The 14,106-nt window shown below is 41.4% G+C and overlaps 1 protein-coding gene across 1 annotated transcript in view; it reads right to left on the bottom strand.

The window, feature by feature from the left end:
* The window catches only part of LOC116035734 (retinoic acid receptor beta), a 125,746-nt gene that overhangs the window by 68,344 nt on the left and 43,296 nt on the right, over positions 1–14,106 (bottom strand). The window contains exon 3 of the mRNA XM_031279032.2: positions 5,288–5,429. Within this exon, the coding sequence (XP_031134892.1) occupies positions 5,288–5,429 (142 nt within the window). The remainder of the gene's footprint in view (positions 1–5,287; positions 5,430–14,106) is intronic.

Here is a 14,106-nt window from a genome sequence, read left to right as displayed (position 1 = left end):
GTTTTAATAATTGACCAGCTGATCCTGGAGCTGTGCAGGATAACTGATCTTATGACCGCTTCTCTGTCAATAGCAGTGGATTGGGGGAATTATTGGGTCTCTGTAAATTATAGATTGTGGTCTAAACCTACTCCTAATCTGCAAAGTGTCCTGAGATAACTTCTGTTATGATTTGACACTATCAAAAATTGAATTGAATTTGATGTTTGTCAGAGTGCTGTAGAAGAAAGTCTCTCATTTTCTTCCAGTTGTGTCAGTCCTTTACACTCAGGGCTTAATTTGAGCCGGAACACGGCGGAACATGTTCCAGCACCTCCGACGTTGGATCCGGAACCTTTTTTATTGCACCTCCTGTGTCACTATGAAAAATTAATCGCCTAAATGAAAAAAAAAAAATACTGTTTGTGTAGTGTTCAATGTTGCTATCTGTCTTGTTAGTCTTTATTCCCCATTGAAGTTCCACAAATATCTTGTGTTTGCATTTTCGATGCGTTTTGAGATGAATTTTCAGGGTAAGACAGAGGGGGGAGAGGGACGGAGGGAGGGGAGGCACTTCAACAGTGCGGCGCTGCACTTCAAGTGAGACAAGCGCTTGTGCTGGTTGAGATTGCTGTTATAGCCTCATTTCACTCAGGGGAAAAATGTCAAAAAGACAACAAAGTTTTTCAAATACGCTGGCCAGTCAGATCCAAAACAAGCAAAAAACGTTTCTGCCGATCAAGAATGTGGAGACCACGGTGGTGTTTTTTGGTTAATTTAATAGTCCGATGGATAATTGCTTGTGAAAACAATCGTTGCAATGTATTTTTTATTTATTTATTTTTTTACATTTCGCACCGATGTTCTGAAATAAAAATAAACATCGCCCTGATGTACACACAGCGTTGTTTAGGTTTTTTAGTCAGAGAAGCTAGGTAGGCAGTGTAATATTTTTTTTGTTCCATTACCGCCAACCCCCGTTTTGAGTCGCCGGATCCACCCCCACTCTGTGCTCCGGGACCTCCCACTTTACAAATTAAGCACTGTTTACACTGTACATTATATCATAAAGCTGCTCAGATATTTCAGAAATACGGGTGATCACAAGCAACAACCAACACATTCTCACACCCAACTCATTACATATGGACGCTTGGTCAGGATCCCTTGGCGTCATTTTCTCTACATGCAGTGTATGGTTAGGTGCAGGCAACAAAACCACTTGGTTAGGTTTAGGCAATGAAACTACTTGTATTGGTTTAGGCAACAAAGCAACTTGGTTAGGTCTACACAAAGAAACTATTTGTTTAGGGTTAGGGTTAGGCAATTTAGGCAACAAAACTTGGTTAAGTTTAGGGAATATAACTACTTGGTTAGGTGTTAGAAAAGTTATCTCAATGATGTCCCCCACTACGTCCGACGACTGAGCAGTTAGATGGGAAGGCAAAGGCAGAAACACTGGTCAGTGGTTTAGGGTTAGGGGTTGGGTATAGGAAAGGGTCAGGGTTAAAAAATAGATGTTACGTTTGTTAAGTACATTACGTAAGAAAGTGAACTTGAGTATGTTTAGTTAGAATAGGTCCACGTTGACTTTTGGTTTCAAACTGGACATGAACAGCGGTTTACTGGGTCAAAGTCCTGTGTTTGTTTGTTTATGCTCAACTTCGTTGCTCGACTTTGGGCTCCAGGCACAGGGAAATAGTTTACCCACAATTTAAACCCATGGATGTAATCACACCTCCAAAATGTTGGACTGTTCTTTTAAACAAAATGAAATGCTTGTCTACGAAATTAATCAAACTGTAAATATTGAATATTTGGCAATCGGAAGATTTACTACAACAATCTTTTTTGCTTTCAACAACTAATTTCTTTCTTTTCTTATCACATGACTACACAGAATATCTGGGGCCCATGGAACTGAACAAAACACACACACACACACACACACACACACACACACACACACACACACACACACACACACACACAAAAAAAAACACAAACTCTTTTGTTGTGTACAGATTCACCAGATTAATAATGGATCACATCAGTACTTTCAGGACTTTATGAGACTCATGATCACTTACCACTGACAACATACAAAGACACATCTTGTGTAATGACGCATTTAATCACATACCTGCTGGTTCAGCGTACACCCCACACACACACACACACACACACACACACACACACACACACACACACACACTGCTCCCTTTGTGTTTCACTCATGTAGCAGTTCAGTAATCTCGAGTGGCACATGAAAGCACGAGTCTAGTGTCCAAAAGTAAGTAAGTAAGTAAGTGAAGTTTATTTGTATAGCACTAATCACAGACAGTCACAAAGTGCTTCACAGGCAAAAGCAGATGCTCTCAACACCCTACTTTCATTATGAAATAACTACCGCTGCCATATTTGCTTGAATAACAAAAATTTACTTTGCATGCCATCTGAATACATTACAAGGATGGGAATGTCAGTCAGTCTGCCCAACATTCTGGTAAATACTGTATATCTTAGCAACTACTGACCAGATTTCCATGACAACTATTCATTGCCTACAGAGGATTCATCATGATTTTGGTGACACCCTGATGGACATTAAGATTGGACATTTCCACTTGACCAACACTTACAAGCTATTTCCAAAAGTAGTGGCTGGATATCTATGGCATTTGCAGTGGACATGCAACACATTCTTACTCCCATTGTGTCAAAAAGCAACGCTTGGTCAGGTGCATTTGGCGTTTGTTACTGACGCAAAAATGTTCCTTTAGCGTCATATTTAGACGTGCTTGGTCGGGACTCTTGGCATCACTTTTTGACACTCTGGGTCGGGACGTATGTTTAACTGACGTGACACAAGAACGGAACAGTTAGGTTTAGGAAAAGATGGTGGGTGGGGTTACAAAATGTACGTTTCAGTGACACACGGGACAAGAACGGGACATGAACCCCGGTTTCCTGGGGGAAAGTCCTGTGTTGTTTGACCCATCCACCACCCCAACAAACCTCCTTGCGCAGATTTTCGGTCTTTTAAACTACTCGCTACCGTTGTCGCTCTTAATACTATGTCATCTTACAGCGCTGTGGTTGAGTTGCAGCTCTGCCCGGTGCGTTCCATACAGACGCTAAAGGGTAATTTTTGCGTCGGTATCTGACGCTGAGAGACACTGACCAAGCATCAGTAAGCTGACCCCTCCAAAATGAGTTGCTCTGCATTTAGGCACTTAGCTTGAAAAAGTTAATAGATCTCCCTCATGGTATCTGCCATAGTTGCAAACAGATTTGGGACACAATTGCAAACCCTTTGGTCCCTAGAGTGAAAGCAACTTCCAGTCAGCACGGTCCTTCTGTTGTCGACGTTCAGAGCAGGACACTGAGGCCAATCGTCTCCATCCATGGATATAGGAGAGGGAATAGTTCCCTTTCTTTTCAGTGGCCCCTGTGGGTGGTGGGTGGGGGGTAGCCTGAGGATATCAAGACATCATCTTTTCTATGATTCCTCTGCTGAGGTGTGAAACAGCATAAGAGAAAGGAATGCCCCCCTCCCCCTGAGGCTTATGGAGCATGAAGTGGACCTGAGCTATGAATGCTGATGCAATCAAAGGATGCCAATAACCTGTGAAATGCAAACTGTGGATGACAGTGGAGCGGGGACATTGACAGCAGCCAGTCACAGCAGCCACTCACAGCTAAATACAGAGCTTCTGCATCCTGTTCTGTTTTTATCTGTTCATGACATGGTTTCTCAGATCCCACTGGGTGGATGTTCGACAACTCTTTGTGAATGATGCAACTCCACCGCGCTAGCTGAAATACTGGCCAGTATAGAAGCATATATAAGATTGAATAATATGAGTTACAGAAACTATCACGTGAACAGCTCTATCTCAGATGATTGATCATCTGGGTAAGGTTGTTACCGGATTAGTACCACTCATACTAATGGATAACTTTTCACACCTACGGTGTACTATGCATTACGATTTGTGCTGTCTTTGCCTCTATATTCTAACATATAATATAAAATATATAAAATATTCATTTTATTATTGTCTGTGTTTTTCCTACTGTTATATGTCAAAATGTCTTCTGTGAAAAAGGTATCTCAGTTTAAATAGAGTTCTCCTTTAAAGACCCTGAAAACCTCACAGAATCTGCTTGTTTTAGTTTTTTTTTTTTTTTTTTTTTTTTTACAGTTTCAGCGTTGATCCACAGTGAAAATCTAAAATTAGTGGACTGTTTTTTGCTGGGGTGGAGATGTTTTAACAGTCTGAGTTTTATTTTAATTGTTTAAAATCTGCGGAAAATTCTGCGTCCACAGATTCCTTGTGGCCTTGCTGATTAGAGAATTTTGTGCGTGGGTACGGAAAAATCTCTTAATATAAAGTTTTTACACTTGGCTGAGGTGGAAAAGTCAGCGTATTGATTAAATGAAAAGTGCGACAACGTGCAATGGGAACAGACTTCGTGAATTAGTCAATGACGTACATGAAACGAGAGTTAAACGTCACTGATGTTTCCACTGAAGAGATGAAAAATGGCGGCAGACAAAAACATCAGATCTGTCTGGAGCGATGGGGAGACTGTGACCTTTCTCACAACAGGAATTCAACTTTAATTACATCATCTCATTGCTACCTCCTCTTCTGCAATGGTATAATGGCACCGACTGGAGAGTTAGCGCCACCTACTGTTTATCTTGACGAACCAACTTCTTATATTCACACAATAACAGTGGAACACACATACATTTTCATTTGAGGGGGAAGACATGCAGGTAATCGTCACAGGTCGGATTTGAACCCTGGACCTCTGCGTCAAGGCATAAACCTCTCAGTATATGTGTGCCTGCTCTACCCACTGAGCCAACCGGCCACTCTTATATGGCTCTTAATAACTTCTCACTTTGACAGCAGATGTGTGCATCAAAAATGTGGGTGTGGATTGAGTTCTCCATGACATCTCATCATTTAATATCACTTTCGAATCCACAATACTTTTGAGCCAAGAGTCAAGATTATTTTGGGATTTTCTGCCACTGGTGTTAATGTCGAGTTGAGCAACAGAATTCAGTGTTCAGCTAGCTGGACTAACTGGTAATTATTTCAAATAAAAAATGTATTCATGTCATTTTCATAAATACAATAAAAAAATCATTATTCCCCTGAATTGTATTCTTGTTTGTTTGGAAAAGCCTCTGAAACAGCAGAGACCTGTGGATAGTAAACCCCTTCTTTCAAACCCATGACAATATTTAATTCAATTACATGCTGTGTAAATTGGGTCTAAAACTCACACTCTTTGGACATTCCCACTCCGAAGCACTTCTGCAGGCGGCAGTACTGACATCGGTTTCTCGTCACCTTGTTGATAATGCAGTTCTTGTCCCGGTGACACGTGTACACCATGTTCTTCTGGATGCTTCGGCGGAAAAAACCCTGAGGAAACAGACAGAGAGGGGGGTGTGTTCATGAAAAGCGGACTCTCACAACGTTAACCTAATTTTGCGTCTAATCTTCTGTAGCTGCCTATTTTCAAAAACCTCCACACAGCTCCACTGAAATTATCCTGCCACTGGATATTATAATATCACGACAGCCTGTATAACAATGTGCGAGATGTTTTATCTTTTCATTGCCATTAAGGCTGAGAGAAAAGAGAGTCGATGGGTCCCTGCTGGGAGCTGTGTGGAGCTTCAAATGCTGGATTTAAGCTCAGAAACAGAGTACTTGTGGGAACAGAGAGTGAAGAACCTCCGGGTATCAAATGAGTGAGATGGCTGGTGCTGCATGGAAGAATAACTGAGGACTTTGGTTCGGGGGGGGGGTGGCAGCACGTCTGAAGGTGACACTGAGCTTCTGTGTAAAACCAAAGCTGCTTCTCTTTCAAAGAAGAATGTTTTCATTGTAATTCAGTAGAACAGCAGTTAAGTAACAGTTCTTAGGCTCATTCAAATGTTTAACTGTTAAAAGAGATATCATTAAATAAGTACCATAACCATGCAGCTCCATCAACACTTGTGACAGTCTAAGAGCTGTGTTGAGACATAGGATCATCACAGTTTGAGGTATTGAGCTCAGGGATTCACATCATGCTCAAGTAATTATATTTTACTCTAAGATTGCTAAGATTGACAAGAAAATTAAAATGACGTAGCCATGATAATCACATTTTCAACCCTGGTTAAAAAAAAAAACTTTAACAGAAGATTGAATGTCCTTGAATTTCATAAATCTTCAGTTACGGTGATGACGTATACCTATGAGGCCTTAAAAAAGCCTCAACCTTTTAACATGTGTGCAAGTCTGGCCCACGTACCCACCAAGGACCCACAGGACACAAGTTTACAAAGGGTTCAATGAAGGAAATATTTTTTTTCTGATGTAAATCCAGCTCTGTGTCATCTTTGTGTGGGCAGTGTGTTTAGAAGGAATGGTGTTTGACTTCCCTCTGTGTGCACCAAGCTCCACGTGGAGCTGGGGTCCGTTTCAGAAAGCAGGTTTAGTGAAAACTCTGATTTTGTTAACTCAGATGACTCAGACTGAGATAAGGGAAACTCTGGGTTTTCTGTTTCAGAAAGAGAGGTAACTTAACCTCAGAGTCAGTTACTATGGTAACTGAGCCTGTGAACCTAGTCTGGTCAGGTTTTCTTCAATAAACCTCAAGTTTCTCTCAGTCTCCTCCCTCTGATACAGCGCTCTTTCATTTCCTCATTCATTCATTCAGTCTGTATCAGGCGCATTTTAGCGAAGTATGTTATCGGCATGAATAAAAAAACAGTGTTGGTTTATTAACCATATTTTTTTTTCTCATAACATGGCATTTCCTTTTGTCGACGATCTCGTTGATGAAGACGCTGTATTACTTCGCAGGGAGTTAAACACACATCAGGAGATGATATTGAGGCCCCGACTATAGACGCATTTTCATTTCCAGATACTAGTCTACCTATTTGAGTGGTATTGTTTTTTTCCCCAGTCTATCAGTTATGTATCCTACATAACCTTATCGTCCTCATATCACTAACGTCACCCATCGTGGACATTCTCTTACATCCCAGCAGATTATTTGTGTCACATTACATTTTTTTGCAAACGGCAGTTTTCTTTACAACATAAGTGATGCGGAGCATATTAGTAAAGCCACTGTATAGCAAAGCGCCGTCAGAAGAGTGTGACTCGCTCTGAAACGTTTTTTTAAACGTTTTTGTAGTGTTCCCTGGACACAAACCAGTAAGAGCCATTAAAAAGGAGTTCCACAGTATTGCAGGTGAATGATGTAAACCCTTTGAAATAAAAGATTATGAATTATAATGATGGTGCTGCAGCCTCAGAATGGAATTAGTAGGCCTAGTACTTTTTCGCCCGCAGTATTGCACCTAAATGAAATAGATTATAGGTTCAATACTATTTCACCAGTAATATTAGGCTATACTTATGATTAAATATGACATACACTATATTGGAATATACGCATTTACTCTAGCAGCAATTTTCTCCCACGCAAAACCGGAATCTGGAACCGAAGACTCAGAGTTTCCCATCTCAGGGTAAATCAACTCAGACATCAGGGTTAGACTCAGAGTTTGTTAAACCTCCTTCCTGAAACGGGCCCCTGAGCAGCTGAGGTCTGCCGACGAAGCGAAAAGCGTCACGAAGACAAGCCAAACACCTTTCATCTAAACACTGCCTACACAAAGATGACAGAGAGCTATCTTAAAATTGGCACAGTATCCCTTTAAGTAATTAAGTTTGTGGTGTGGTATAAACATCTGTATTTATACCACACTGTATCACTGTGTCACTGATACACACACACTGTATCACTGTGAGTTATCATATCATTGGCCAAAATGGCCAGCGAGCTCCCAATACATATAGTTTGCATTTTACATGTTAGAATATAGAGGCAAGGACACCACATGGCCTAAGGCATCAATCAATGTAGGTGTGAAAAGTTATTCGTTAATATGAGTAGACAGCATTGTATCTGTCAGATAAGATCTCATCTGACAATGGCTGTGTTGTTAACAGTAAAATGTGGGGGTGATCAATCATCTGAGTTAGAGTTGTTCACGTGATAGTTGATCTAACTAGAATTGTGTTTATTAAATGATCACACACTAAATGACAGACAATAAACCTGGAGCAGGGTATGTTTTGGGAATACTGGTGGAGCTCATGGCTAATTTTTGTAAGCCCTGGTTGATGGATACCATTGCATAGGGGCAGGATTAACCCTAACCCTAGCCCTGCCATTCTCGTGCCAGGGAAAAATGGCAGGTGACGGTGAAACAAAAACCCAATGCTTCAAAATAAAATAGTTGCAATGTTTTTAAACCTTACATTGCCCATAGGCTTTGGAGTATGATGAATGCCCAGCATTATTTCTGGTACAAAATGACACAGTAAATAATATTTGTCTCCCCAAGATTTTGAATACCTTTCTTTTTTATACTTTCTTTTTATTCAGTACCATTTTCATAAAAGCAGCTTAGCTTTACAATTCACGATAAAGAAAATGTGCAGTAAAAATTGCAAACTAAACAGACAAAGAGAGAACTGCACAAGGTCAACACAGTATGCACACACTGTTTAAATTCATTCTGTAGCTGTGACGCTTGTCTCGGTACACAGAAACAGAGGGTGAGCTCTGCTACGTCTGTTGCCGAGCAAAGTGACAGAAAGCAGAGGAGCATCTAAAGGAAGCGGGAGTCGTCACTGATTTTTCCCTGTTGATATTAATTTGCCGTTGCTCTGGGGTTTTTTGCAATGATCGTCCATCATCCAGGCCCTGTTTGCACATGTTTGAAGGCGTTTGTGCCTGAAGAGCTTCGTTCAGTTAAAGGGGGGTGGGGGGTTAAAATTCCATTTACCGTCGCTGCCTGTGACGGATGGGACCTTGCCTTTTCATTAGTGAAGCAGGATGCATGATGGGTAACAGATTAGATCACAGGACTGAAACGGCTGACTCTGTAGCCCATCTCGCTCCGGCCTCGAGCATCCGTCAACCTCAGGACCCCACCCGGTGGCACAGACACTAACCAAACGCAGCCAATCGTGTGTCAGCCTTGATGACACGTGGTCGGTCCGAGGTCACCTCCCCTAAGATGGCATTATTCATTTTCTTAATAGAGGCCTTTATCCTGGCTGATGTAAGCCCAGCATGTTCGTGGACATTACCTGTGGGGTGTGATGGATGAGCATGGAAGCGGCCTGCATCGCCATAAGCTACCATATAAGTGTGTTCAGGTTGGGTGCAGAACCCAAGGCTACTTGGGTACTTATGTCATTCAAAGCTGAGCGCATGCAGGTCACTTAGCCTTGGAAATGTATGTGTGTGATAAGTGTTGTACAGTGTGCTGGGGGTTAAACTGCTGCTGCAGTTGGCGTGTTGTGCACTTGCTGCAGACTGTTTGCCAAGACAGATTTGCATTTTGTGAGCTTCAGCTATTTGGGGAAGGTTTGTTGACAGTTCAAGGCCTGAGCTGCAATGCTTCTCATTTAAACTTTCCTCATCTACATTATTGATATTTATTACATTAAATATATAAATATATAAACTGACAGGGAAAGGAAACAACATTTTCTGGCCTGACAAAGTTATGTGTACTCTTATAAGAAACTTAGTTTTGTGAAATATGACCAGCGATGCAGCATTTGCAGTGAGTTGGTTCAAGTTGTCTTTGCAATGAGAGGTGAAGCGTTACCAAACCAGGCCCAGATCGAACAAAGCCTAATTAGGCCACCTTTGGAACTATTTTCTACTGAAAAAACTGAACTATTTTCTACTGAAAAAACTGTCTTTGAGAGATGTTCTGGCCAGTAGGTCTCTGCATTATCCAGAGTAACAGGGACAATATTTCTGCAAGAAGACAATGCTATCAACTTTTTATGTCATGCCCAATGCTGTGAGAATCAGAGAATTCCATTCAGCTCCATTGTATCAAAGTGGAGACACACAACTCCAAACCTGCACGTGCAAATCAGAAAATCATTGCTCTAGATAACCAAGTTTAAATAATCTTATTAAATATTTAATTTATTTTTAAATTTAATTTTGTGTACGGGGAAATGTGTAGCGTGTAGTGAGAAACCCACAGAGAATTATCAATTCATTATATAAGAGGCTGACATTTTTAGTTACATTTCTGTCGGCAAAACTCGATGAGATGAGAATTTTACAAAAAAAAAGATAAATATAATTTGACTTCCTGAATCGGAACCGGAGTTTAGAATGCCAACACAAAGAAAGCAGAAGGTGAGGGAAATCCGGCGGCACCGGAACAATCCCGTAAATGAAACGTATATAAGGCTACATTTACATTACTACGTTTTGGTTTAAAAACAAACATCTTTTGCTACGTTTCCACCTTGCATACACAGTTCTCTGGCGTTTCCGAGCCCCTAAACCGGAGACATTTGGAAACACTTCTGACCCGTTTTGGTTTGGAATCTGCAGGGTTGTGTTGCAGTCTCAACGGCCGCAAACGGAGACCTTTGGCAACACCGTCACTGACGCTAATGTTTCGCTGCCTGATTGGGTCATGACATCTCATTCTCTGATCCTAAGCTACTAACGTTACCATGGCAACTACCAGCAACAGGCAGACTATACATACTGCCTCCTGTTTACCCCAGCACGCACATGCCCAGTCTACAAGAATATTGTTGAGATATGCGGTTTGGGCGTGTTAATTTGAACAGAGATCAGTTCTTCTACTGGAGCTAAAAGCACTTGTGTACACGAAGATCGCTTTTGGCTCAAAACTCCGCTTAAAAACCAAAACGTAGCAATGTAAATGTAGCCTAAGTAAACTATACTGAGTATACTGCGTATAGACTGTAATGCATCTCCAGTTTCTCAGCAGCAGTAGTAAACAGATGCTACAAGCCTCCGGGGAAACACCAGTGTCTGAGACTCACACAATCATCATGGAGAATCACACAATCATCACATCTGCTCTTTTGATTGCCTTGATTTCATTATTCTTCCTCCCTCTTTTTTTTTTTTTTTGCTCATCTGTACTTCCTCTTTTCTCCGTCTTCTTCTGTCTTCCTCTTCTCATTTAATTCCTCTCCTCCCCCACAGGACACAAGTGTTGACTGCTCTGATATTTGCCAGCACGTGTCCTGCAGGGTTTACCTTTTTGAAGCTTATAAATGTGCAACCAAAGGACACCCTTGAGCTGAGTGTTGTACAAAGGTGTTTACCTAGGTAGTGTGCAGCATGGGGGTGGGGTCGGGTGGTGGGGGGCTGCTGTTGGATTAAATAAACGATAGGATCAGAGGTTTCAGCTGTGGGGACACGCTGAGAATGACACAACTCCAAACACAAGGATGCAGGGCTGCTAAACTCAGTTTACCCTCCTACATTACCTGTCTGCAGCATACTGTAGTTCAATTCTATCAGTTCTTTGAGGTATTCTCACTATTTTGTTTTAAAGCAGCTGAATGGCTTTAGTGTCAAAATTGTACTTCTTTAATACATGCTTTGAATCCAATAGGACACTAACATCCTCCATAAACAACCATGGATAATTAAAGCAATCAAACATAAATGTTAAGAACTTCCTGTACACACATTTTTAACTAAACTCTAATAACTACATTGCCTCATATCACCATACATTCTATTCATATATGGAAGATGAGGCAGTGGTAAAAATGGGTCCGAATTCTAAATCATTTCTATGTAAAAACATAGAATGTTTCCAAAGACAAAAGACACATCAAATCTAAAAATGTTATTATGTTAATACCAGACCGTCCGTATAGGTCGTCTGTGCAAGCAGTGTATTACGACCCATATTTATGTTTATTGTTAGGCAGCAGCCTCTAGTGGCCATAGTAGTTATGACAGGAGCAAAGGTGTAAGTCAGGTGACGTAGTATAAGAGTGAAAATAGTCTGCATATAGGGAGGAGGTCAGGGTGGATAGATTAAACAAACACTTTCACCCAGAAGACCGCTGTTCATATTCAAAAAACAAATACAAAAAACGCTTGGTCAGGGGCCTTTAGCGTTTGTTATTGATGCAAAAAGTCTCCTTTAACGTCATATTTAACGTCATAAGTAGTTAGGTTTAGGAAAAGATCGTGGGTTGGTTTACAAAATGTACGTTTTAGGGACAAGAATGGGACATGAACCCCGGTCTCCTGAGTGAAAGTCCTGTAATGTTTGTCCCATCCACCACCCCAACCAACCTCCTTACGTGGATTTTAGGTCTTTCATATGACTCGCTACCGTTGTTGCTCTTCATACCACGTCATCTTACAGTATCACAGTCGAGCTGCTGCTCTGCCCGGTGCGTTCCATACAGACACTGAAGGGTGATTTTTGCGTCGGTATCTGACGCTGAGAGACATTGACCAAGCGTCAGTATTTTACAAGTTGGGAGTGAGAACGGGTTGCCATTTGAGAATCCAAAATCCTAAATTAACTTTCGTCACGCACTTAACTTACATGAAGCACTTAACTTACTTTAAGCATGTGAATTTCATTACGTACATAACATACGTAAACTTACGTACCAAACATACTTATTTTAACCCAAACCATAATCTTTTCTTAAACCTTTTAATTTGGATTTACAACGTTAACCACATGTTTAAAACTGCAACTGTTTCACGTGTGCCTACGGTGTTGTCTCTTTGGAAGGCATTACCAAACAATTTTGAAGTTAGAAGACATGTTGGTTACTGTAGAACACAGGCACTTCATGCTTAACACTGGAACACAGCTCACAATATTTAACATTGTGATTTAAATTTTTTTAATTATTCCGTCATGGTATTTTTACCTCCTACCCTGACTTTTCCCAAAAAATCTATTCTGGACATGCTTAACATTGGCATAATTATATAATAACGTTTAGGAAAACGATATAGATGTTTTTTTGGTTTTTGTTTTCCCCCCATTAGTTAGTAGCCAGGAGTAGCGCCGATTAACGTTGGTACTCTCCTCCCCACCCTAATGGATGCATTTGCATGATGGCCATACAGCACGTAGTTTACTTGCCAAAATAAGATTGCTGAAATTGATTCATGTTTCAGCATTTGCTTCTAACTTGTAGGTTTTACACTGCAGGTTATACGCTGCTTACAACTCAGAACAGCATCAGTAAGACCCCTAAACCTAACCCACAAAACACATGTAGTTAATAAAATGCAATGTTTTAATACAAATTACACTACCCAACAATATAACATTTACAGCTGAAATGAATAGCCGATAAAACTGTAACAAAACTTATAAAACTTCCACCACTGTGTTAAATACTACTACTGTACGGAGTTCTCTTCATACCAGAACTCTCTCCATTCTATGTGTAGATAAGGCCATGTTGAGATGTAATGTCAGGGCATCAGGGGACATGGGCCCAGCCACCTGGGAGACGAGGCCACTTCCCCCTGGACTGATAAACTGCACCTTAACCGAAATCATTATCCAACATCTTGTTATCTTAATGGGCCAGGGATAGGGTGTCAGAGCGACGGCCGCGCCATCTTAGGCCTTCTCATTTACAGATTAAAAAACGAAAGTGCCGCCCATTAATTATGTAGCTACAATCCAACCCCTTGTCCACCTGGCCTCCTCCTCTTTCTCTCTCCCTCCCTCCATCCCTCCCTGTCCCCCTCTTTCCCTCTTTCTCTGTTCCTGCCATCGACTGGCTGTCCGGCTCTTTGGACTCGGTCGCGGCGCTTTGTGTTGCCTGAGCATTCAGTACAGCCGAGAGGGGAGAGAGGAGGAGCGGCGGATTAGCTTTCCCTCTTAATCGTGTCGACATCTTATCACTGCCGTGGAAAGTGGAGAGGACACAGGAGACCCTGGGGGGTTCCAGAGAAATGAGGAGGAGAGGTAGAGTGGAGAGTAGTGGGGGGGGGGGGGGGGATATTTATCCAGTTTATCCAGTCCAGGCTATTACTTACACTTGCAGTTCACTGGAAAGACACAGCAGAGTTCAGGAAGGGGACTGAGCTGGTGGGACGAGTGGGCGTGAAAAAGACAAGTTAAAGAAGGAGGGCAGTGAGTAAAGCATACTTCCTAAAATGTTCCTGTCCCATTTTAGGAAAATGAAATGAGAAGAAGTCAATAAGTTATTTAATAATATAAAC

The sequence above is a fragment of the Sander lucioperca genome, chromosome 16 (genome assembly GCF_008315115.2).
Source record: "Sander lucioperca isolate FBNREF2018 chromosome 16, SLUC_FBN_1.2, whole genome shotgun sequence".
Classification (NCBI taxonomy): Eukaryota; Metazoa; Chordata; class Actinopteri; order Perciformes; family Percidae; genus Sander; species Sander lucioperca.
Note: the sequence above shows the minus strand (reverse complement) of the source record. Positions and strands in the feature narration are given on the sequence as shown.